Below are 26044 nucleotides of genomic sequence, written 5' to 3'. Positions count from 1 at the left end.
TTGTATTGATTGTTGTTGTAGACAGCCATGTTATCCACCCATTATGGCGACAAGGTTATTAGGAAATCCTGTTTTTGGTTTTTTTACGAGAAAACAAAATATGTCTTTGACTAGAAAACAAAAAGATGTCTTTCTTTGACATTTTGCCAAGGGACCTGTAATATTCTCACCCGTTGTTACATTATTGGGCCCTAGGGTGAAGAGCTATGGGACGTTTGCATGTTTTGATGTTTATAGTATTTACCCATAAAGCCCCGGTGTAATCCTCACATAGCAGGTCAGTGGGGCTTAATGGAGCGCAGGGGGCTGGGTGCTGACACAATGGGACCCGCGGAGAGACGCTGTGCAGCCCTGCTTTCAGCCGGAGATAATGGCGCTTACGTAAGGCTGCCCAGCCGCGGCGGAGCGGGGGTCCGGGGGGGTGTGTTGCGTGGGCTTTGTCGGCGGGGGAGCTCTGCCTGGGTCAGTTTTCTGAGCCGCGATGGCCAGGATGGTGCGGTGTCGATCGGTGCGGGATAGCCCAGAGGTTAGTGCCGGAGCCTGAACCAAACGGCATGAGCTGGTAGAAATCTACAGGGAACCACCTTTCCAACAGACGGGCACTAAAATATAGTTATTTCACGTGTTTTGTTACTTTTTTTGTTGTTACTTTTGGCAGCAAAGTATGATGGGTGTTGTTTGCAGTTATGTGGATGAACAGTTTTTTTTTACTTTGGGATTTTCTTGCTCAATGTGGGGTTTTTGTGTCTCGTTCATTTGCAGCAAGCCCTGGATTCAAACCTTGGCAACCTGATCAAGAGAAACAATGAACTGGAAACCCTTATGGGAAAGTTGATTCAGACCTGCCAGCACGTGGAGGTAAGAGTCTTCATCCGTCAGCACTGCTCTCTCACACCTATGAGAATCCACTGTTTACCTTAGTGTGCGTTTCATTAAATGCAGAGAGTATGATGTATATTTGCATGACTCAATTAACCTGTCTGAAGGGATGTCACAGTGTAATTGTGATACATTCATCAGCACGGTGTGCCACTGTTGCTTCAGTTTTGTTCATATTGTTTGTAAAAATAAAAGAATTCATGCAAGGCAGAGAACAGTAAAGATAACCTGGCATACAGCCATTTTGTCATGTGACCTCAATGTCACAATGGATCATTATGATGTCATTCATTGTTACGTCCTGGATCATTTGTGAGACAACAGTTGCTGTGTTCTGCGGAGTCTGTCATTGTCTCTATTAATTCTTCTATTATGCAAATGAGATGTTGCAACCGCTTTTTTCCTCTGATGAACAATGTGTTTTTACCGGAGGCAAGAGCTAGCCAAGCCAGAATTTATTGTGCTAATTACTTTCTACATTAACCACAATTCTGTAAATAAGTTATGTTGAAACAATATTTCCACTAGTCTGTTGTCTCAATAGAAGGGCTGCCAAGTTTTGCCTTGATTACAAATGAGCTTCATTTAAATAATGCTGTAGTGGTCTAAACCTGTAATTCAGCAATATTTAAGATGATTTCTTTTCATCACCGTATATTTGGGTATACATGCTTGTCTGTGTGTGTGTGAGCAAGTGTGTGCAACGTGTGTGTGTGTGTGTGTGTGTGTGTGTGTTTGTGTTTATATGCAAAGGTTTGTATTGAAAACGGAACCTTGTGTAAGATAGGAGTCTGTGTGAGTGAGTGTGTTTATGTGCATATGAATTTGTGTTTATATGCAAAAGTTTGTATTAATAGCAGGGTCTTGTGAATGAATGTGTGCATGTGTGTCCGTGAGTGAGAGTGTCCATGTGTACACTTATGTGCGTTTTTATGCAAATGTTTGTATTAAAAACAGAACCTTGTGAAAGATAACTGTCACAACACCATGTTCATGTTCAGTGGGGTTTCCCCCAGAGCACCATCCTTCTCCTCTTCCTCCTCCTCCTCCTCCTCCTTCTCCTTCTCCTCCTTTTCCTTCTTCTCCTCCTCCTCCTTTTCCTTCTCCTCCTCCTACTCCTCCACCTCCTCATTTGGAGGACAGGGGGAGAGCAGCCCATGTGCATTCTGTATGTGACTCATAAGCCTTCTGGAGCCAGATGCTGCACAGTTTTAACCTAAAGCACATCTGGCTGCATTATGTAAATACCAGCAGCTGCCGGTCTCTCATGTGAAATCTCATTTTGTGTTGAGCTCTCAACCGCGTTCTATTAAGAACTCAACCCCAAGGGTAGTGTTAGGTTGCACACCATTGTCCTTTGACTTGGTCTTCACATGTTCAGGCATTTTCACATGTTTGAACATTCACATGTTCAATTTTTATGTTATATGGTTTATAGTGGAGGAAATATGCACTCACTGAGCACTTTATTAGGTATTTATTAGACTTATTTTTTTTACTTCTGCTGCTGTTGCCTATCCACTTCTCCACTGACTTCTCTCATTAACAAGGCGTTTTTGCCTGCAGAACTGCTGCTCACTGGATGTTTTTTGTTTTGAGACTGTTGTGTGTGAAAATCCCAGGAGATCAGAATTTGCTGAGATACTCAAACCTGGCACCAACAATCATTTCATGGTCAAAGTAACTTAGATCACATTTCTTCCCCATTCTGGAATTTGGTCTAAAAAACAGCTGAACCTCTTGACCATGTCTGCAAGCCTTTATGCATTTAGTTGCTGCCACATGATTGGTTGACTAAATATTTGCATTAACAAGCTGGTGTACAGGTCTACCTAATAAAGTGGTCACTGTATGTATATACAATACAATATACATTTTGGGATTACAGATGATGCTACATTTCTTGCATCCCCCAGATTATGTCAGTGGAATAGACAGAAAGTATGCATTTGTTATTCTGCAGTTTATTTGAAATTTACTTTTATGAGTTGTGTTTCTAGCCTGATCACGGGAGTTAGTCACTCATAAAGCTTGTCTAATTAAATTAAATTCATAATCCATATTTGTTGCTGTATTATAATCTGCAAGCACGCACAGGATGCATTATAATTAAAATGGTAAATTGCCTAATCAACCTCAGAACAAATATGTAAATAAATACTCGTAAAGGATTACAGTCTGCATTTTCACTTCATTTTTTTTCATCTAAAAAATATTTACTTCTTTCTTTAATAATGTCACACTACAATATGTAGAAATGAAAGTATATTTTGGAGAAATAAAAGATTTTAAAATATATTTCCAATGTAACACTTTTATTTAATAATTATGTACTGTATTTGCTTCCTTATTTATTTTGTCGGTAGTAATTTGTAGTTTTTAAAAATAGCTAATTTGCATTTCAGGAACATCATTTTGGTTAATCCAGCATTCGAACACCATCCAGCAAAAATCATCATCTGCTGTTTTTCAGGGCTGTTTCTCATCCTGATCATATGAATCATGTTCGTCTCTGTCCAAGAGTCTCTTCACCATTTCAGTCTCAGCTAACTACCTTCAGCCCAGTGGCTCACTGCAGACACAATTTAATGTGCTTGATGCTGCCATCTCGTGTGTGTGTGTGTGTGTGTGTGTGTGTGCGTGGATAGACGGGGCCTTATTTCTACAGTGAAATAAACACTGCTGTATTCAACAAGCTGTTGTTTTCTTAAAACATACTTTCCTAGCTGAAATTGTAACACTCCATAAAAAGGCATATTTCTAGACCCAGCTCACTGGATGTGTGGTCGGAGAGAGAGCAGGTTGGGGACCTCATTACTGCTGTTGGAGTGACTGAACTGAGAGAACAGCTGAATGAGGCTCTTTTCCCATATAAAAGCAAAGAGCTGTGTGGGCTGCTGGGAGTAGCTTTAGCACACCTCATCCATCCCGCAGAACAGTCTCGCCCTCACACCTCCTGCAGGTTTCTCAGCCTCAGCGAAAACTCACTTTCTGTGAGGTCCCACCAGGCTGGTCCTGACCCGAACGAACAGAGCCGCCCCGAGCGTTTCTGACCGTGGAGCTCGGTTCTTGCAGTCGGTGTCGTTGTATATTCCTGTAGATATGGTTGTACCAGCCAGCTGTGATGCAGGTAAAATGCTCTAGTGTTTTTCCACCGACAACAAATTACAGATAGGAAGTGAGTCTGGAGTAGTATATAATTGAAATGGCTCCCTCATCTGCCAGTACATATTGTTTGTTATGCAACACCTGTCAGAACATCGCTCTGCAGAGCCCTGTTATGTGCAGATGAGACTCACGCTACCTGTTTCCTCTGATCACTGTCATTGCTCCAGACCTGTTTCGGTCTGTCAGACTGACAGACGGTTTGAAAGCTGCCACATTCTTCTCCGGGAAGGAGGGTCGGGAATGTTATCAGAATTTAAAAAAATGTGTGCGCTCCCACGCTTAGCCAAGCGACAAAAGCCATAAAACATTTGGATCAACTGCTGGTAAACTCAGGTTCTACCAGTATAAGAGGTAGACTTCAATCCATTCAAAGTAAAGCTTACCGCTTCTTTACAAATTATCAGACAATTTGATTTCTTGCCTTGTTTAATTAATCATGATCATTGAGTTACTCAATTTTGTAATACTTTGTTACTGATTATAACTGACTGGCGAAGTGAGTATTGGGCAGGGATGTAAAACCTACCATGCTGTAGGGTTTCATTTCAACCCTAATTTGGCACACCAGATTGTACTAATGCACAGGTCAATGAGATCTGTAGCTGTTGAATGAGGTGTACTTTTTTAGAGTTGGAGTGAAAACCTACAGGGCAGTAGATCTCCGGGAACAGGGTGGGCAGCCCTCTTGTAGAACATTTTAACATGAACATTTCTGCTGTTCACTTTCACAATGCAGGAGAATGCAGGAGTGTCGGGTGTCTGGTTCTGTATGTTTGGTTGATTGTGTTTCTGGTGCCAGGTCAATGCTGCCCGGCAGGAGACCAGGCTGCTGGAAGAGTGTGACCTTCTGATCGAGATCATCCAGCAGAGACGGCAGATCATCGGGACTAAGATCAAAGAGGGGAAGGTACAGTACTGACGTGTCACACAAGGATGTCCATTACTGCTTCCTGCTCCGCCATTGTCATCTCAGGACGTCTGTAGACATGCAGACCCAAGGGTGGTGCGGTGGGCAGGTTGTCCGTGCTGTTGACCCACAACTTCAGGGTTTATGGCAGGGATGGGCAAGTCCAGTCCTGGAGGGCCGGTGTGTATGCAGGCCACCAGTTACCCTGGCTCAATCAGCTAATTAGCCATATGCACCATGACTGATTCACTCGTGAATTAGACCGCAATAAAATGCTACAAGACAAAAAATTTTATTAGCTGCTGTTTATACCACAGAATGTGGCTAAAAATGACAGATCATGTAAATGATTGAGCTAATTAAATAATTAAGGGCAAAGTTGGTCCGAAATCCAGAAACCGATTCGGCCCTCCTTGCCCATCCCTGGTCTAGGGTTTCAAATGTACTTACCCTGTATTTCACTGCAGAACTTTGTTCTCCTCCAATGTCACCCTATGATTTCAGCTGTTTTAAAAATAGGGGCAAATAATAATTCACCTTTGGGCCCACCCATCCTTTGAGTCATAAGTCCCTGCATGTTTGCCGGCACTGTGTCCCTGGATCCACTGGGTGACCTTATTACACTGCAGTGACTGTATCGCTCTTGGTCAGTCAGAGCCAGAAAGAACTGCTGCAATTTGAGCATTCATAGGCAACCTTTGAATATTTTTTTATTGCCTGAGCTGTGAGTTTGGACGATTGGTAGACAGAGCAGATGGGTCAGCCATGTGCTCAGATTTCCTGAAATCGCCCGCCACCCAAGGCAGAAGTTCTCTGTCACCCCCTCCCAACAGAGCAGCGAACGCTAACTCAATGTGAGAGGGGGCCTCGGGGTCTCAGCTTTCAGGGCATATGTCTCGGGAGAGCACCCCATAATTAAACATTCTGTTTCTGAACTGGCAGAAATTCATTCGCTGTGTAAAACTAACATTTGCCTGGCATTGGGGTGGGAGGGGGAGGGAGGAAGCTCGGAGGTTAATTGATGAAAGTGTGCATGTGTCTGACCTACGAAAGCTTATTTTCGGAAATTAATTTTGAACGCAGTCCGGCGGAGCAGCTCACAGCTACGGGCTCAGAGTTACATGGAGCCGTTCCAATTGCACAAGCTTGGAATGAGGCCTGCTGGGATAGCAATGACCTCCAGTGTTTTTACACATGAAGGCCAGTGTTGGAAAAACACCATCCAGATGATGAAGTACCTATACCCAGCTGGGATGTGCCAGTGTGATAGCAGTATTAAATGTTTTTCATGTCTGCACAGGAAAAAGTGTCGGTACTTTTACTTGAAACCAGATAGGGCATCAGAGAGAAATCAGAGCTTGATTAGCTGGGCCTGATGGAGTTGGGGGAGAATTTTAGTTTTTAAAAAGGCAGATATTGGAAATTGGCAACAAATGCTGTGAAGGGCTGTTTTTTCATACCTGAAGAAGTGTCCTTATAAAAAGGTCAAGGGCGACTTCACATCTCACAGAATTATTGTTTGGAATTGACTTCAGTTCAATCCTTTTCTATTCCAAAGCTGTTATGAGGGTCTCATGAATTGTTTTATGCTTCACACGGTTTTCGTGAAGGTCAAACAGAAAGGCCTGCTGGCTCTCCTTCACCAAAACAATGCTTACCTTTCTGGCAGTGAGTAGTACTTGAAGCACTAGAGTACTGTAATTACCACCACATACTGCATAAAATGCTGCACTTTGCACAAGTTGGAGCAAACTTGAGAGGTGATTGTGGAGTGCCATGAGCACTCCAGCATTCATTTAGTTTGTGTCAAAATTAATCCAGAGTCCGAGATTTAATGGAGACAAATAGCGCATGCATCTGCAGCTCTCCAGGACCAGGGGTGTCTAATGTGAGCTGGGAGGGTTTGTGTAATCCGCCCGCGTTCCCCCTGCTTCTTCAGGTTGTTAGGCTGCGCAAACTGGCACAGCAAATTTCTAACTGCAAGCAGTGCATCGAGAGGTCGTCCTCCCTCATCACGCAGGCCGACCAGACGCTCAAGGAGACGGACCACGCCCGCTTCCTGCAGACCGCCAAGAGCATTTCTGAGAGGTGAGCAAACACACAATTAGTGGGATGAGTTGGTACATCTACAGGGAGTGAGAGAGTTGGTACATCTACAGGGAGTGAGAGAGTTAGTACATCTACAGGGTGTCAGAGACTTGGACAGGCGTAATATTTGGTATCTTGCCATTGGGTTAGACACTAGGCCTGCATTTGAGTTTGAGTCCTCTGTCAGGGCTATCATATCCTTGCATATTCTACTTAAATGAATGCAATAGCTATGTAATGTGTTATGTAGCATGTTCATTCTGTCAATAATTCATAAGAATGTTCTTTCCAAAGAGATATTCTGAGGAGCATAAATCATTTAAATGAGACTAAGGATGTTCTGAATGATAGAATCCACTAATATCAATCTACCTTACGTCTCAGAGTGTCTATGGCGACAGCGTCTTCTCAGATCCTGATCCCGGAAATCAACCTGAATGACACCTTCGACACGTTTGCGCTTGACTTCACCCGGGAGAAGAAGATGCTGGAGAGTCTGGATTACCTTACAGGTGCAGACGCCATTCCATTAATCCCGTTTCTGTTATTCGCAGTCAGTCTTCGTTAGCCAATGTTCTTCACCTCATCTGGATTTCTGACGAAATCCTTCTCTCTGTGATTGGAGCCTGTCAGTGCCACAGGGTGGTCCGGGCCACAGGCGCTGATGTCTCTGTGATTTAATGTGATGAAACACTCACACCCTGCTGCCTCGCTCCAACAGAAATGCAATTTCTTCTATTTTGCTGTTGGCAACGTTTCTGTTCAGCTGCCGAGGCCTGATATTCCAGCGCCGGCTCGGAAACATGGAGCCACAGCACGCACGACTTGTTTTACATTTAAATTGGATGTGTTTCCACCGGTCTGCAGTTTGGGGCCCTTTCTGTGAGGGGTTTGATGGGCACAGTGCAGTGTGTGTCAGGTCCACACAGAACTGGCTGAAGCACTGGAAGTGCCACTGTAGCAGAAATAATGGCCAACGGCAAATCAGTCCAGCTACTTTCAACTAGGGCCAGATTCAATCAAAGTGGGAGCATTTTGTCGTTAACTTTTGGTAACGATTTTAAGCATGGTGCCTTTTTGTGCTTCCACAGCATTTCTAAATATATATCAGGTTTTTTTTGCTACCTGCCAAAAATAGTAAAAAGGTCATAATTTTATTTCCCAATTAAATGATTTACTTGACTGAAAAGATGTGTACTGTGGATAAATTCCTTAGCCACTGAAGGTGTGAGGTCACAAATACGTGATTAGAATGTTATTAAGTGAACATTCTAATACTGATGTGACAATCACTGCTGGTGATTGGAAGGAATGGAGTTCTAGAACACATCTAGAAAACATTCCAAAAGGCGAACTCTTCAAGCGCTTAAGGGCCTGAAATGATGACAAATCTGCTTGATGTTCTCTCTCCAGCGCCAAATCCTCCAGGCCTCAGGGAGGAGCTGTGCACTGCGTCCTACGACACCATCACCGTCCACTGGACGTCCGAGGATGAGTTCAGCGTGGTGTCCTATGAGCTGCAGTACACCATTTTTACTGGGCAAGCCAACGTCGTCAGTAAGTAAAGACCAAGAGATACAGACTAAGCACAATATGGGGCACATATTCTTTAAACACAGACAGAAGTAATTTTATACATAAGAATATTACCACTTCATATAAAAATTGCCATTGCTTGATGAATCTAATATTTAATCTTGTGAGTGATTAAATATTTTGAGTATCAAATTTATCATAATTCTCATCCCTGGCATGATAGGTCTTTGAGTTGTCAGAGAGCAGGGCTGCGTGGAGACTGTAATGCGTTCTGTCGGCTCAAATGCTGAAGCCGCTCTCTTTCACCGACTCAACCAGCAGGTCATGAAATTGACTTGGCTTCCTGTCAGTTGGGGGCGGCAGGGGTAGCCTGCCTGGGTATCTCACAGAGGGCAGTGCGGAACGGAGCCGGGATGTGTCCCTTACGGCTGGGATTATGCGCAGACTGCTGGGATATTTCAGTGCTGAGCACTGTAACGGGGTCACGGCATGCTAAATCAAGCATTGGCACTCTTCTGCTTCCGTGCCTAGCTCAGATACTGTGGCTGCTGCTTGGTCAGTTTATTGTACTTGATTGTGTATAGCGATGCTCTGGGCACTTCTCCTAACTATGATGTGGCCGTTGGTCCGTAAACGTTTTCCGCGGTTCGCTGAACAGCATGAATGAGAGATATCGCCCATTCTGCTTCTTAACCCTTAAATGTGTGAGATGTGATTAGAGTGTTCTTATTACTGAACATTCTAATGATTATGTAACAGTCACTACTGGTGATTGAAATAAATGTTCTAGAACATTGTCTTGGAATTTTGAAAAGACGTTCCAAGAAGCCTACTCTACTCAAGGCGTTACACAAACACAATGTATACAAAGACTATGTAGATCCATGGAGATCAGAAGTTTCTGAGATACTTAAAACACCCTGTCTGCCACCAACCATCATTCCACAGTCAACCCACAGTCACTTAGATCACATTTTTCCCCCCATCCTGATGGTTGATGGGAACATTAACCGAAGCTCCTGACCCGTATCTGCATGATTTTATGCATTGCATTGCTGCCACACGATTGGCTGATTAGATAATCTCATGAATAAGTACAGGTGCTCCTAATAAAGTGCTGAGTGAGTGTATGTATCTATATTCATAAATACGTACATACATTGATATTTATAATATACATTGATATACAATAAATTGGAATATATACATTATAAATACAGGTATAAATTAAATGCCTCACACTAGTCGTGACCAACTGTGGTTACCATTAAAATGGTAACCACAGACAGTGCTGATGTCTCTTTGTGTAATACTATAATGACACCTTGACAAATGCCAGAGCAGCAAATACCTTCATGCATGGCTAAACGGTGGCACAGTACCTGAGTTTCTGGCAGGTTTGGCTGCATTTTAAAAATGCATGCATATACCCCACTGACTTTCCATTGCCCTTGAACAGAATTTGCATCCAGCTAGTGGGAAAAATTATGTCTTCCAACTCAGGGGGCTACCATTAATATTCTGCATTAATATATGCTACATTAAAGTTACATTAATATAAAACAAAATAATTCAAAAAGGGTAGCAACAGCAGCAGCAGCAGCACACTCCTCAATTATTTACCATGTGTAATATAAAACTTGGCAGCAGAGATTTTTATTTGCACAAATGAAATTGCACATTAGAGAAGATTAGCTCTAAATCATTTCACTTTGGGGAAATGGAACAGTTTCTCTCAGTTCATTTCCTGTTCCTGGATTATAGCTCTTGTGAAACCCCCAGTGTCCTCCATATCTGCCTGTAGACTCCAGACTGACTTCCCTCTGAGGTTTTGTGGTAATTAATGAAAGGGGAAATTCTTTCTTTAGTGCAAACACTGACTACACGCCCCCCCTCCCTCTGATGCAGCCTACCCCACATACTATCTCTGAAGAGAAAATGTATTGAGTGTATCTTTCGCATTCATGGAAAGATGCTGTGGTATTACACTGCGGGCAAAACGAACGCAGTGTCCAGGGGCCTCTCTGAGTGTGGGTCTCTGTGCGTGACGCAGGTCTGTGCAACTCGGCCGATAGCTGGATGATCGTGCCCAACATCAAACAGAACCACTACACTGTGCATGGCCTGCAGAGCGGCACCAAGTACATCTTCATCGTCAAGGCCATTAACCAGGCCGGCAGCCGCAACAGTGAGCCGGGCAAACTGAAGACCAACAGTGAGTATGGAGATATCACATCATGTACGGAGTATGCAGGCCTACAGTCAGTATGGAGATATCACATCATGCACAGAGTATACAGGCCTACAGTGAGTATAGCGATATCACATCATGTACGGAGTATGCAGGCCTACAGTGAGTATAGAGATATCACATCATGTACAGAGTATACAGGCCTACAGTGAGTATAGAGATATCACATCATGTACAGAGTATACAGGCCTACAGTGAGTATGGAGATATCACATCATGTACAGAGTATACAGGCCTACAGTGACCATGGTAATGTCTTATCAACAGAGTGTTCAAGCCTCTGCTCTGCTTTTTAATTAGTGTTACACTACTCTCTTATTCCCCATTTGATGTTTGAAAATAAAAGATGCTGTAAAAGCAAAGCAACCGGGAAGGAAACATTGACCAATCACTATCGATTTCAGGTCAGCCGTTTAAGCTGGACCCCAAGTCTGCTCACAGGAAGCTGAAAGTGTCACATGACAATCTAACGGTGGAACGGGACGAGGCATCCTCGAAAAAGAGTCACACGCAGGACCGCTTCACCAGCCAGGGGAGCTACGGCGTGGTGGGAAACGTCTACATCGACAGCGGGAGGCACTACTGGGAGTCTCTGATTGGAGGAAGCACATGGTATGGCGGTCATGTGACCATGTTATTGCTGGAGCCCTAGGCAGTAGGTAGTGTCACTTGTCTGCTCAGGGACGAGTAGGTGTGGTTCTCATGAGCTCTTCATTAGATCCCATCAACATTATCCTCTCTGATTTTGTACCAATTTTGTGTTTTTACAGAGAACTAGGTCATTTACTTTATTCGTATCAATGAGTAATGCACAGCTTAGGGTAGCATATGGAGTTCAAGAGGCTTGACTCTCCTTTGTAGTCTTCATTTCCTGTGGGCTCCAAACTTGGCTTTGGTGTAACATCGTATTATTATTATTTTGCTAAACTGCAACTTCCAGTTTCCTTCAAAATGAATTGTATTCATGAGATGTACTTTATTGAACCCTGTGGGGTGATTCGTTGTCTGCATTTGACCCTTTCCGAGTTATTTAAGAGCAGTAGGCAGCCACCGTATGGCGCCGAGGGAGCAATGTGGGTTTAAGGGCTGAACAGCTGTGCAGAGCTTATAGGGGCTACACCGGGGCTTGAACCACCAAGCTCCATGTCCCAGTCATGTACATTAGCCACTAGGCTACACAAAAGCCTGCCGTCCCTGGGTGGGCTCGAACCACCAACCTTTCGGTTAACAGCCGAACGCGCTAACCGATTGCGCCACAGAGACTTGCTTTATGTCAACTATATTTTCTAAACTGCCTAGTTGTCCTCTTTATTGCCAGAGTGCTCAACTTTATTTTCCGGGCGTAAAGTTGTTGAAAGTTGATTAAAAAGATAAAAAGTTGTTTTAATCAGCATATTTTTGATGAACTCTCTAAACCACTGGGCTGTTGTAACTACAGTGTGATGGGGAAATAAATGCTGATGTCACAACCAATGCTGGAAACGGAAAGCAATGCAGTTCTAGAAAACTGATGTGAGAAACATTCCAAAAGACTGCACTGTAAAGGGTTAAATCGGAGAGGAGGCAGCCAGTCAAATATTCAGAGCACATGAGGCTGGAGATTGAGACTCCTGTCAGATGGCCTGAAGATTGAAGGAGTCGGGGGAGAGTGACAGCAGACATCATAGTGATCTACAGCTGTCATAAAAGTGACTGGTGTCATCAATTTCGTCATAAACTCACCTCAACGTGAATTTAATTCCTGTAAGTTCCATCACCTCTCTCAGACCACACCGCAGGTGAGGGTTGGAGAGGAATGCTACTCCAGTTCTGCTCCATAATCCAAACTTGTGCAGCGTGTTTTTGCAAAGTGAAGTGTTTTATTTTGGGGTACACATTAGAACCAATGTTCGGTATAGACCAGGGGTCGGCTAACCCTGGTCCTGCAGAGCCCACCAGTGTGCTGGCTTTTTGCTTTCACCTTAAAATCAGCAACCGATTCAGACCCAGAAACAAGGTGAGGTGAGTTAAGTATGTAACCAACTGCTTTCATTGATCAATTAATGCTAAGTAATGACGAAAGCCAGCACACCCTGCGGCTCTCCAGGACCAGGGTTGCTGACCCCTGGTGTAGGCTAAGCTTCGCCTTTCTAAGATGTTTGAATAACCGCAGCGTTGGTTTGTTTTGCGGTTTGGCAGGTATGCGGTCGGCGTGGCCTACAAGTCCGCGCCGAAGCAGGAGTGGGTGGGGAAGAACTCGGCCTCGTGGGTTCTGTGCCGCTGCAACAACGCCTGGCTGGTGCGGCACAACGGCAAGGAGACGGCGGTGGAGCCCTCGCCCCACCTGCGCCGCGTGGGCGTGCTGCTGGACTACGACAGCGGCTCGCTGGCCTTCTACGACGCCGCCGCCTCCCAGCTGCTCCACACCTTCCACGTCTCCTTCGCCCAGCCCGTCTGCCCCGTCTTCAACGTGTGGAACAAGTGTCTGACCGTGCTCACCGGCCTGCCCATCCCCGACCACCTGGAGGGGCCCGACCTGCTGGACTGAGCGCGCCCCGCGACGGAAGCTACCGGAAGCCGGCGGGAACCAGCGGGAACCACCGGAAACCACCGGAAGCAGAGGGAAACTAAACAAATGAAATACTCAGACTGCATTTACTAAGAGCGGTCTATGATGACTGTGTGAATTTAATAAAGCCATAGCTTTAAATCTTTTATTTTTTGTTTTTTTAGCTATGCCGTTGCTGTACTAAATTAAAAGATAATAAATTATTTATGGGCGAAAATAATTGGATTGGAAAATACTACAGATCTTTTTTTTTTTTTTTTTTTGCTTTGCACATTAATGTTTACTACTATATTTATGCCGTAGTTGATTTTTTGGGAGATTAAAAAAAGTGAAATATAACCTTTTTTAAAATTCTAAGGAGCCTATGTTCGTGCAATTCTGGGTTGCTTTTTTGGGAAGAGGTATAAGTCACATGAAAGTGCTGAAGCGTAATGTTCTAAGCGATATTTTATTTGTCTCTCATCCACATCTGCATGTTGATTAAACTTTTGTGAAAGTTGTATCCAGCTGGAAATGATTCAGAGACAACAGTACTCTGCATAATGCATGCATGGGCTCCACAGTTCCTGTTCTTCCCTTGAATTGCAACTGTGATGTCACATACCATTGAACCAATGGAGTTAAAGTATGTGGCATGGAACTTAACGTGTCATCACCTTTCAGATGTCTTCATAATATAGGATCAGGTGATTGAGTTCTATTTTCATAAGTGTTCATTGCTATGACTCATGCTCTGCTTTTAATCTTTACAAAGGAAATATCAACATTTCCGTTTGCTCTTTTCTTTTGTTTTGCTGGATTTTGTCTTCTATAATGAGTTACAGAAAGTCAAATTACTTATATTTTCAGTCATTTGGTTCATTAGTAAGGAAGATTCTTATTTTCTACATTCTGCCTGGCATTGTTATCATTTTAAACGTGTATTGCTGTGAGCACTCCGACAGAGGTCCTTGCTTTGGAAGGTAAAGGTTTGTAGGCGTGAAAGCACACAAACACCTTGGACGGTGACGTCACGGGGGCCTACCCGGGACGAAGCCCTCACACATGACTTCTGAACTGACTCGGGATTAGTTTTCTCACGACAGAGACAATGTTCTGATGTGTAGTTTTGTTTCGTGTATGCCCTGCACTCTGACGGTCGTGTGGAATTACAGAAGAAAAGTGTGGATTAACTGTCATTACCTGACAGGAACTGCTGGGAGCGATGAGACGGACACGAGGTGTGTAATAAACCACAACAAACAAACTCGCTCTTCATTTCACATCCCGCCATGTTGCCATAGTGACCTATTGGACAACAGAGGATGCACTTACAATGGGAAGCTCATGTCTTCAGACGCAACGCAGTGCAATTGTTTATCCTGTACACTTTACTTGTGAAATAAAATGACCTGGATCAGAATGTTGTACCATGTGACTCCTCTATTGCACACTGAATGATTTCTGCAGCCCATTTTATATAAACCAGTATACTGTATTTATTGTGTTTAGTTTGTTTAGGGGATACTCATTGCAATATAAAATATTTGTATTGCCTTGGAAATTATCAGAGGATGATTGCATTGTTAACTGTCTGTATCGCCCATAGGACTGATGCAGGCTACAGCTCTTAGTCGGTTTTTTTTACTATCCCAGGAATAGGAAACCTGCCAGGTGCTTCTAACACCCTTCTTCAGATTCCTGTCTTCCTTCTACATGAAGGCACTTCACAGAGAATTGTTCCTAAGATTAGTTGATAAATTATCCTGAGAATTTCCTTTAGACCACAGGCTCATTTCCTGTTGCGCAGGGCTGCGTTTCTGCATGTCCACAAGGTCACTAATGTGAGCCAGGAGTTTTTTTAATCCCAAGACAAAGAAAAACCCTCACTACGCAACACAATTGTGTCAGCATGACACTGAATGCCTAAACAGAACAAAGGAAAATATTTGGAAATATCACTTCCTTTAGTCTGAAATAGTTCTTGGTTACACTGAGGCTCCAGGTATGTTTTTTGTGTGTGTTTGAAGGTTCTCAGCATTATTTAAGAAGATACATTTTTAGAAAACTAAATGAGAGTATATTTTAGTGAAAGTATATTTTAATTTCTATTATTTTTTTAATTTGCCTGATTTGTGATTATATGATATAGACATAAATATTCATATTGATCTGCATGTAAATAATTGCATGTTATGTTTTGTTTTCATTTTTCCTTTTTCTGTTTTCCATTATCACACATCGGATGTTGACGGCTGATGGCTGAAATTAATGCAAAAATTGCATAAATGGGTTGTTAAAAGTGACAAATGATACATTTTTGTGGAAACGGGCTTTAGGAGAGGTGGCCACATTGTCTTCACACTTTGTCTGTTACTCGTTTAAGCATCCTTCGCCACGACTGATATGATCCCACCTGACATGTGTCTGTCCCCCAGTGAGGACCCACTGGATGAGGGGGTGAGTGAACTCTGAGTGAACTTCACACCGCTGACTGTCTGACAGGGTTCACCGCAGAATGAGGCTTCTGTAACTCCCCTCGGAAGGGCATGACACAAGGCTTCATGCGCTGGTTTGTGGACATGGGTAAATATTTCTACAGTTTTATTAAGGAACCGTCAACAGCCACCAAGGTTAGTTTCATATTTTGGGAAGCTTTCCTGTGTGTTACTGTGGTGACAGGCCTGAGGGAAGTCACTTTTTATTTATTTGCGGATTTTATCCACAGGGACATTAATCTTTAATCTCCTGCCATGTACGTACTGATAGAAGATGGCTGTAACTTTGTCACCAGGAGAAGGGTGCTGCATCATGAGATTGGTTGTGAAAAGATTTATTTTTTTGACCATAACTAATGCATTTCTGGGAAAATGGGCTCAGAATTTGTACCGGATACAAAGATATATTCTCCAGTGGCACACATTTTCATGATATATTGCATTTAAAAAAAGAAATAACTTGACTTATGCTGTGGTAGCTGGCTACTGTAGAAACCAAAAATGAACTGTCTGCCCCACCATCAGGGAGATTAGCACATGCAGAATGCTGCTTAAGTACTTACAAATATGAACATGTTCTCCTGCTTTTACCTAAAGGGGAAAAGACACTCGGCTAGCTTTTCAGACAAGCAGGCAATAAATAGTCAGTGGGTATAAGCCAGATTCTGGCTCTGCCTATGGCCAATTGGTGCCACAATCACTCAATTTATTTTAACCTGTAGCATAAGACCAAATAAATAAGTGACTTATTAAGGCTCATCAAACATAAACGAAAGCTATAAAGCATCTGATTACTTTTGTGCAGTGCCGGACCGGGCACAGGAAAATATGAATAATGCTTCAGAAATGTATCACTTCAGTATCAGTTTAGAGGGTTACTCAAGTGTATTTTGGGCACTTGGCCCAAACCATTCACAGTAATGGTGATTCTCAGAGCAGATAATATAATCAGCTCATATAGATACTTATGCATAGAGCATACACTCAATCTCTGCAGCGGTCACCTCAAGGAGTATTTGGATACAACAAAAATCAGTGCATCACTTTCCTGGCTCTCCGAGGAAGCAGTTTGGGAGGAGTGCGAAGCCCTGAGGCTTTCTGCTTCAGAAGGTCCAGAGAGACCGGTGTGGATGAGATAATCCAGCACACATACTGCAGTGAAGACATATCCTACAGGCCTGAGTGTGTTCTGTGATAAGCGTATCATCTCTAATCAGGCTGAGGGACATGTTTGAATGGATGCCCCTGGACCCCTTCCAACTCCACCCATCCTAAAGTAATGCTGGAAATATTCTTTTCAATAACTCTTGCCACTGTGTTGTTGTAGGTCTGAGAATTTCCAGCACACCATTGAGTTCCTTTACCCCAATGGGTTGTGAAACATGGCTGATAATTCCTGTAATTTCTGTAGGCTGGACTGAAATAAATGTGTTTCAAATGGGTTCCATTTCACTGAACATTAGGTGTGCAACCAGTGATCATTATTTATTCCCTTTTTATCGTTTCCCTAGCTGTAATTTGAATTATTACAGAGGTTTTAGGCAGGCCTGTGGCCACTGGCCACCTCTGGAATTTGATTGGCCGCCCCAGATGCCACCCCTATTTTCCCACCTAAAACAGTGCATTATCATTGGCTAATATAACTGTTGGTGATAGTGTGGCCCCCCCATGAAAATCCTGGTAACCCCCCTGGCTGTAGGAAGCATCTGTGCTTTGGCTGACGGTGGAAGTTATTCTTTGCTGGTCATCATTAGAGGGCACTGGGGGCTGTGATTGTGTTTTTATGTTTTTCCAAAAACAAGGGATTGAGGAAACTGCAGAGAGAGGAAGTAGAAGGTGGCTCTATTATGATGTTCCAACTCTGAGCTGGCTTTCACTGCTCGTGAGTGTTAGCCACTGCAGAGCTGACTTATTCACAAAATAGGCTGAAAAGACAATGGCACTGCACAGTCAATGTTAATTGTATGGAGCAGACAAATAGCATATGAGAAAGAAAAAAAAATCCAGCCATATTTCCTCTGATTTGCTGCCACTCGTTAAAACATGTCAGTGAATATATAGTGGGCGGCAGAATTATTGCCAGATTATGATACCCTCAGTGAAATATGTTTACTTCCTGAATGAAATGAGGTGAAATAATTACAAAACCTAAATAATAAAGTAAATAATTATGAAACCTTTATTTTGATGGAATCTATTTTTATTAAATTATGTTTGATTTTAGTTCATTCATTTCCATTGAAACATGAATAAAGTACAGTATTTTTCACATTGGCATTTTGAGTTTATCTCAGGAACTGTATTGTTATTTTGAAAGACATTTTGTATGTTTGTATATAACCTAAACACAGACACCATTGCTTCAGACTGCACTGGCACAGGGAAGAATTATCAATATTGTGTTTGAAGTACCACTTAGTTAAATAAAATATTTCAGGCAGAATTGTTCTGGGATTTTTATATTTTATAGTTGTTGACTATTTGATCAGCTAAAATAATGATTTCTTGAGAACTTTTTCGAGAACAACAGTTCTCAGAAATACTATGCAGTCTGCAAAGTGTTGGGAAATGTCAAATTCTTCGAGCAAACATGGATAAATTGCACCACCTAGTGGTAAAGTTCTAGAAGACCCGAGAAAGGAAGTGGATAAAAATCAAATAGGTTCATTGTAACAAGCAGTAATGGATGGACAAATAATGGATGCCGTACATTTTGACATTACTTTGGGAGTTTGCTTTTTACTCTTAGTTGGATTGCAAAGAGGACCTTCTTTCAACAGCTCTGGAAAACAGAGCTATTAAATGTAGTTCATTTTATACGATTCAATTTAGTCCCGTAGAGATTCTGCTTCTTATAGTTGACCTTCAGAAACGTGTAAAATACGTTTCTATACAAACACATCATCACATTAGATAATTACCCCAAAAAAAAGAAAAAAAAGACAGAATTATGAAATGCAATATGAACAGTGGGATAAACTAAACTGGTACGCTATGTTTCAAAACCGGAACCTGGCGTTATCGTCTTGCAGCAGCTGATAAAGAGGTTTCAATCCCTCTAGCTACGTCACTGGGTGTAGTGAATCAGAGACTTACAAAGTTTAACAAGATGGACGTGCTCACTGCTTCCTAAACTTTGTACAGAGGTGCAGGATTTTGATCGTACCGAGAAACGCTGTATGATCATTTCCACGGAAATGAAATCAGAATGTAAGCCTAATTTTAAGACGATTCAGGTTCATTTCCGCTGATGGCTATTTCTTGCCTCAGGTAAACTTTCCTGCTTTGTAATGTAAGTTAGGCAGTCGAGCAGGAACAAGACTCTTTTTAGAGTAGGCCTACACGTAGCTAGCAGCTAGGTGTAGTCGCTAAAATATAGTAAGGTTACGTTTAATTGTAATAACTAAATACGCCGTAAACATAAAATGAACCTAAATGTAGGTATATTTATCGCTATGAGTGATGTTATTGTAGGACAATAACTGTCCCTCAGTCTACCTCTTTACTCTGTTAGATAGCTAACGTTAGCTAAACACCATCCAATGGAGCACTAAGTGGCTGTGTAGCGTTAGGTAATCTAGCAAACTGATAACAGGCCTACTAGATTTATGATATATATATATATATATATATATATATAGCTGACGTTATATTTTTAATGAAATGTTATTTTCATGCTATATATATTGCTTGCCGTTTTTAATGTTTCTATCAAACACGTATATTATATATTATACAATGTTTGATGTGTGAAGTATAAATGTTAAACAGGAAAAAGGTACATGCCCGTCATGAAGGATCATTACCATGGTAGTAGAGCAAGGTATTCCTCCTTTAATCACTTGGAAGTGTTTTTCACAGGGTGTTGTCACACTTGGTTCGTCTCAGCCTCTCAAGTGGAATCGGACCAAAGACACAGAACTTTTGTGCATAATCACACCAAACAAACTGAGACCCCTATGAAACAAACCAAACTCAGAACACATGAGGAGGTTGTCTCAGCACGGTTTGTTTTTGGTTTCTTACTTTACTATCGCAAACCTGAAATTGTATTGGGCTTGGTGGGAACAAGGGTCAGTGTAGGTGACACGATCATGCTGGTTTTACACACTGAGATGACAAGAAATGAGAGAAACGGCTGTCGTCCCTGGGTGGGCTCGAACCACCAACCTTTCGGTTAACAGCCGAACGCGCTAACCGATTGCGCCACAGAGACTAGCTTCCTGTGTTATCTGACTACTTCCTTGCTGGTTTCAATGGTTCTGTTGAGTTGAGGTTAGCTGAGTGATTGTCCATAAAAATCGAACCAACTGTAGCAATCAATTTTAATCTGTGACTCCAACATTTGTACCTGTAGTGGTCTTCGCATGCAGAGAGACAAGTGTTGACATTCCTGAAGGCAGCTGAGAGCTTGGTAGCACCTGGTAGCTTCAGCCACTGTAGGGACCATGAGCTCATTACAATCACTTATTTTATCCTTCTGCATGTCCCTGGTCCTTGTCTGACACAGAAATCAATCCAGGTTAGAAGATCAAGTGACAAGACGGTGTCACCACCAGTGATTGGACCTGCATGTTCCCTGTTCATAGCCCGGCTAGCTCAGTCGGTAGAGCATGAGACTCTTAATCTCAGGGTCGTGGGTTCGAGCCCCACGTTGGGCGTCCTGTTTTCCTTCAGTACAGCAAATGTCAGAAAATCAAGGGGACATTCACACTGATTCCTGCAACGATGCATGGAAAACGGAATAATATGTCAGTCTGTTGATGAACCTTTGCTTATTCTGCCTAAATTGTCCAGGGGAAATTAAGACAATATTGACTTTAAAAAATTGCAATACTTGTGTATTGAAATGTATGCAATACCTATGCATAAGTTACACATCACATTAGAGAATTGCTAAACAAACAAAAAATATATATAAAATGCAATATGAAGAGTAGAATTTGTTAAACTGATAGGATAGATTTTTAACCTACAACCAGGAGTTATTGTCTAGTAGCAGCTGATTGTGAACATGGGGCAGGTCAGGTTTGAATCCCCCTAGCTACGTCACTGGGTGCGGTGAATCAGAAAGAGACTTCCAACATTCTACAAGATGGATGTGCGTACTGCTTCCAAAACTTTGTACAGATGAATAATGTTGTTGTAGGATAATAACTGTCCCTCAGTCTACCTCTTTACTCTAGTTAGAGTTTTGGTTTCTTTACTTTACCGTTGCAAACCTGAAATTGTATTAGGCTTGGTGGGAACAAGGGTCAGTGTCGGTGGCACAATCGTTCAGGATCATGGTGGTTTTACACGCTGAGATGACAGCAAATGAGAGAAAAGTGCCGTCCCTGGGTGGGCTCGAACCACCAACCTTTCGGTTAACAGCCGAACGCGCTAACCGATTGCGCCACAGAGACTCGCTTCCTGTGTTTCCTGACTATTTCCTTCCTGGTATCGATGGTTCTGGTGAGCACTGCTTGAGTTGAGATTAGCTGAGTGATTGTCCATAAAAACCGAACCAACTGTATCAATCGATTGTAATCTGTGACTCCAACATTTGTACCTGTCGTGGTCTTTCCAAACAGAGAGACAAATGTTGACATTCCTTTAGGCAGCTGAGAGCTTGGTAGCACCTGGTAGCTTCAGCCACTGTAGGGACCATGAACTCATTCCAATCGCTCATTTCATCCTTCCGCATGTCCCTGGTCCTTGTCTGACCCAGACATCAATCAGGGTCATGTGCAGCAGATGTAAAAAAATAAAAGAAAAAAAAACAAGGGGACGTTCACACTGATTCCTGCAACGATGCATAGAAAACTGAATGATGTATCAGTCCGTTGATGAATCTCGGTTTATAACGTCTAAACAGCCCAGGAAAAATAAGGACTGTGTTGACTGAAAAATGGATCAAACATGCAATACTTATTTCCCTAGGGGATACCTCACTGATGCCATCACCCTGTGCAAGGAACCTCGGCGTGGTGATGGACAGCAGTCTGACACAGAAATCAATCCAGATTAGAAGATCAAGTGACAAGACGGTGTCACCACCAGTGATTGGACCTGCATGTTCCCTGTTTGTGGCCCGGCTAGCTCAGTCGGTAGTGCATGAGACTCTTAATCTCAGGGTCGTGGTTTTGAGCCCCGTGTTGGGTGTCCTGTTTTCCTTCAGTACAGCAAATGTCAAAAAAGCAAGGGGACATTCACACTGGTTCCTGCAACGATGCATGGAAAACGGAATAATATGTCACTCTGTTGATGAACCTTTGCTTATTCTGCCTAAATTGTCCAGGGGAAATTAAGACAATATTGACTTTAAAAAAACATAATACTTGCAATACTTGTGTATTGAAATGTATGCAATACCTATGCATAAGTTACACATCACATTAGAGAATTGCTAAACAAAAAAAAAAAAAAAAAAAAATGCAATATGAAGAGTAGAATTTGTTAAACTGATAGGATAGATTTTTAACCTACAACCAGGAGTTATTGTCTAGTAGCAGCTGTTTGTGAACATGGGGCAGGTCAGGTTTGAATCCCCCTAGCTACGTCACTGGGTGCGGTGAATCAGAAAGAGACTTCCAACATTTTACAAGATGGATGTGCTTACTGCTTCCAAAACTTTGTACAGATGAATAATGTTGTTGTAGGATAATAACTGTCCCTCAGTCTACCTCTTTACTCTTTACTTTTAGCTTAGAGTTTTGGTTTCTTTACTTTACCGTTGCAAATCTGAAATTGTATTAGGCTTGGTGGGAACAAGGGTCAGTGTAGGTGGCACGATCGTTCAGGATCATGGTGGTTTTACACGCTGAGATGACAGCAAATGAGAGAAAAGTGCCGTCCCTGGGTGGGCTCGAACCACCAACCTTTCGGTTAACAGCCGAACGCGCTAACCGATTGCGCCACAGAGACTTGCTTCCTTTGTTTCCTGACTATTTCCTTCCTGGTATCGATGGTTCTGGTGAGCACTGGTTCTCCACCTACACTTGTATCAATCGATTGTAATCTGTGACTCCAACATTTGTACCTGTCGTGGTCTTTCCAAACAGAGACAAGTGTTGACATTCCTTTAGGCAGCTGAGAGCTTGGTAGCACCTGGTAGCTGCAGCCCCTGTTGGGACCATGAACTCATTCTAATCACTTATTTCATCCTTCCGCATGTCCCTGGTCCTTGTCTGACCCAGACATCAATCAGGGTCATGTGCGGCAGATGTAAAAAAATAAAAAATAAAAAAAACAAGGGGACGTTCACACTGATTCCTGCAACGATGCATAGAAAACAGAATGATGTATCAGTCCGTTGATGAATCTCATTACATTACATTACATTATTTGGGATTTAGCAGACACTCTTATCCAGAGCGACGTACAACAAAGTGCAAATCAAACACAAGAACACGTGCAAAAGTGGACCTGAGAGGACAGTACAGTTACGAGTCCTAGTGTAAACATAAAGAAATTCAGAACCCTTGAAGAGTACAAACAACTTTCAAACTAGCATACCACAGTTGGCAGCTAGAATACAACAATACAACAGCCAATAAAAACAACAATACCTATACAAGTAACGATATCTATACATAAGTGCCATTACGGTCTAAGGCTAATCACGGTGATTGTGAGTTGGGGAGGGAAAGGTGTAGCCTGAAGAGATGGGTCTTCAGTCTGCGCTTGAAGGAGGTCAGAGACTCTGCCGTTCTGACATCCACCGGGAGGTTATTCCACCACCGTGGGACCAGCACAGACAGCAGTCGTGAGCGTGAAGTGCAGGTGTGGCGAGGGGGAGGCGCCAGATGGCACAAAGTGGCAGAACGGAGGGGTCTTGTTGGTGTATAGGTCTTGATAAGGGATTGAATATATACAGGGGCTAATCCTTTAACTGACTGGTATGCGAGCACCAAAGTTTTAAATTTGATGCGAGCCATAACAGGCAGCCAGTGGAGGTTGCTGAGCAGGGGGGTGACATGTGAATGTCTGGGAACATTGAAAACCAGACGGGCTGCAGCATTCTGGATGAGTTGTAGGGGTCTGATGGCAGATGCTGGAAGGCCAGCCAGCAGAGAATTGCAATAGTCCAGGTGGGACAGGACCATTGCTTGAACAAGGAGCTGAGTGGAGTAGGTGGTGAGAAAGGGTTGGATTCTCTGGATGTTGTACAGGAAGAACCTGCACACCCGGGTCACCGTAGCGATGCTCTTGGAGAAGGATAGCCTGTTGTCCATCACCACTCCAAGGTTTCTTGCACTAGGGGATGAGGTCACTGTGCTATCCCTTGTGAGATGGAGAAATCAGAGAAGGGAGAGGTTAAAGCAGGGATGAAGATCACCTCCGTCTTACCTGGGTTGAGCTTTAGATGGTGGTTGCCCATCCAGATCTGGATATCTCTCAGGCAGGCGGAGATACGGGTAGAGACTTGTGTGTCTGATAGGGGGAAGGAGAGAAAGAGTTGGGTGTCATCGGCATAAAAATAATAGGAGATGCCATGAGCAGAGATAACGGGGCCAAGGGATCTCGTGTAGATGGAGAAGAGGAGGGGTCCAAGGACTGAGCCCTGGGGGACTCCTGTAACAAGGGGGTGAGGGGTTGACACTCCTCCAGCCCAGGACACCTGGGAGGACCGGCCAGAGAGATAAGATTGGATCCACTCTAAGGCTGTGCCACAGATCCCTGTAGATGCCAGGGAGGCTAAGAGGATGGAGTGGTTGACCGTGTCGAACGCCGCAGAGAGGTCAAGAAGGATCAGGACAGAGGAGAGAGAGGTTGCTCGTGCAGCCTGAAGGGACTCGTTGACAGAGAGGAGTGCAGTCTCCGTCGAGTGGCCAGGTCTGAAGCCGGACTGGTGGGGGTCCAGCAGGTTATTCTGAGAGAGGAAGGAAGAGAGTTGGTTGGAGGCGGCTCGTTCAATGGATTTGGATAGAAAAGGAAGGAGAGATACCAGACGGTAGTTTTGAATGCAGGAGGGGTCTAGAGTGGGTTTCTTTAGGAGCGGGGTGATGTAGGCCCTCTTGAATGATGAGGGAAAGCAGCCAGAGGACAGAGAGGAGTTAACAAGGGAGGTGACAAACGGGAGGATGTCAGCCGTGATTGCCTGAAAGAGGTTTGAGGGGATGGGGTCCAGGGCACAAGTAGTAGGGCGGTGGGAGAGCAGGAGGTGAGACACATCAGCATCTGTAAGGGGACAGAAAGAGGGTCAACAGGGGGCAGACACAGAAATGGAGGCAGCCATAGAAGTGGTGGTGGTCGCGAAGGTGCTGCGGATATCTGCAACCTTCTCGTCAAAAAATACCGCAAAGTCATCAGCAGTGAGCGAGGACTGAGATGGTGGGGGAGGTGTGCTGAGGAGAGAGGAGAAAATGGAGTACAGTTGACGAGGGTTAGAAGTGGAGTTCTGGATTTTTGTTTGGTATTAATTTCTTTTGGCAGTGGTGATAGCGGAGGAGAATTCTGCCAGGAGAGACTGGTAGGAAGACAGGTCCGACGGGTCTTTTGATTTCCTCCGCTTCCTCTCAGCTGCACGTAGGCTGGGCCTGGAGGAACGTAGAAGGTCAGAAACCCATGGGCTGGGAGGGGAGGATCGAGCAGGCCGGGAGACAAGAGGACAGAGCGAGTCAAGGGCTGAGGAGAGAGAGGAAAGCAGCACGGAAGATGCGGAATCTGGGTAGTTTGGAGAAGGATTCAAGAGGAGGGGGGGAAGCGATGACTCGGGGCAAGGGAGGAGGGTGATAGAGAGCGGAGGTTACATCGGACAGAAACAGTGGGGGTGAGAGAAGGGGAGGGAGGTAGAGGGGCTAGGGGGATGGAGAAGGAAATGAAGTGGTGATCGGACTTGTGTAAAGGGGTAACAGTGGGGATAGAAGAAGAGCAGTTCCTCAGAAAGATCAGGTCGAGAAGGTTTCCAGCCTTGTGAGTTGGGGGAGAGTGCTGCAGAGAGGTCAAAGGAGTGAAGTAGTGGTAAGAAGGCAGCAGACTGGGAGGCTTCCAGGTGGATGTTGAAATCTCCCAGGACGATAAGTGGGGTGCCATCCTCAGGGAATGAGCTGAGTAGAGTGTCAAGCTCATCAAGGAAACTTCCCAGGGCACCTGGAGGACGATAAACAACAACAATATAAAGTTTAACAGGGTGAGTAATTGAGACAGCGTGGCATTCAAATGTGGATAGGGATAGGTCAGTGAGGGAAAACGCAGAGAATTTCCAC

The 26044-nt window shown here is 43.6% G+C and overlaps 1 protein-coding gene and 5 non-coding genes across 9 annotated transcripts in view; 2 read left to right on the top strand and 4 right to left on the bottom strand.

Moving 5' to 3' along the window:
• Nucleotides 1-14779, top strand: part of mid1 (midline 1) — a 99114-nt gene extending 84335 nt beyond the window's left edge. For all 4 annotated transcript variants that reach the window (XM_061227123.1, XM_061227124.1, XM_061227122.1 and 1 more), the window contains exons 3-10: nucleotides 763-858; nucleotides 4847-4954; nucleotides 6894-7042; nucleotides 7427-7554; nucleotides 8456-8599; nucleotides 10632-10793; nucleotides 11234-11441; nucleotides 13008-14779. In XM_061227123.1, coding sequence (XP_061083107.1) covers nucleotides 763-858; nucleotides 4847-4954; nucleotides 6894-7042; nucleotides 7427-7554; nucleotides 8456-8599; nucleotides 10632-10793; nucleotides 11234-11441; nucleotides 13008-13356 — 1344 coding nt within the window. In that variant the 3' untranslated portion in view covers nucleotides 13357-14779. The remainder of the gene's footprint in view (nucleotides 1-762; nucleotides 859-4846; nucleotides 4955-6893; nucleotides 7043-7426; nucleotides 7555-8455; nucleotides 8600-10631; nucleotides 10794-11233; nucleotides 11442-13007) is intronic.
• trnan-guu (transfer RNA asparagine (anticodon GUU)) lies at nucleotides 12019-12092 on the bottom strand. The gene has a single exon. It is a non-coding gene; the product is annotated as a tRNA-Asn (tRNA).
• Nucleotides 14780-19996: 5217 nt separating the features above from the next.
• On the bottom strand, nucleotides 19997-20070 carry trnan-guu (transfer RNA asparagine (anticodon GUU)). The gene has a single exon. It is a non-coding gene; the product is annotated as a tRNA-Asn (tRNA).
• Nucleotides 20071-20442: 372 nt separating this feature from the next.
• On the top strand, nucleotides 20443-20515 carry trnak-cuu (transfer RNA lysine (anticodon CUU)). The gene has a single exon. It is a non-coding gene; the product is annotated as a tRNA-Lys (tRNA).
• Nucleotides 20516-21185: 670 nt separating this feature from the next.
• Nucleotides 21186-21259, bottom strand: trnan-guu (transfer RNA asparagine (anticodon GUU)). The gene has a single exon. It is a non-coding gene; the product is annotated as a tRNA-Asn (tRNA).
• Nucleotides 21260-22686: 1427 nt separating this feature from the next.
• On the bottom strand, nucleotides 22687-22760 carry trnan-guu (transfer RNA asparagine (anticodon GUU)). The gene has a single exon. It is a non-coding gene; the product is annotated as a tRNA-Asn (tRNA).
• Nucleotides 22761-26044: the final 3284 nt, after the last annotated feature.

Source organism: Conger conger, chromosome 17, assembly GCF_963514075.1.
Source record: "Conger conger chromosome 17, fConCon1.1, whole genome shotgun sequence".
Lineage (NCBI taxonomy): Eukaryota > Metazoa > Chordata > Actinopteri > Anguilliformes > Congridae > Conger > Conger conger.
This window is presented reverse-complemented; position numbering and strand designations above follow the sequence as displayed.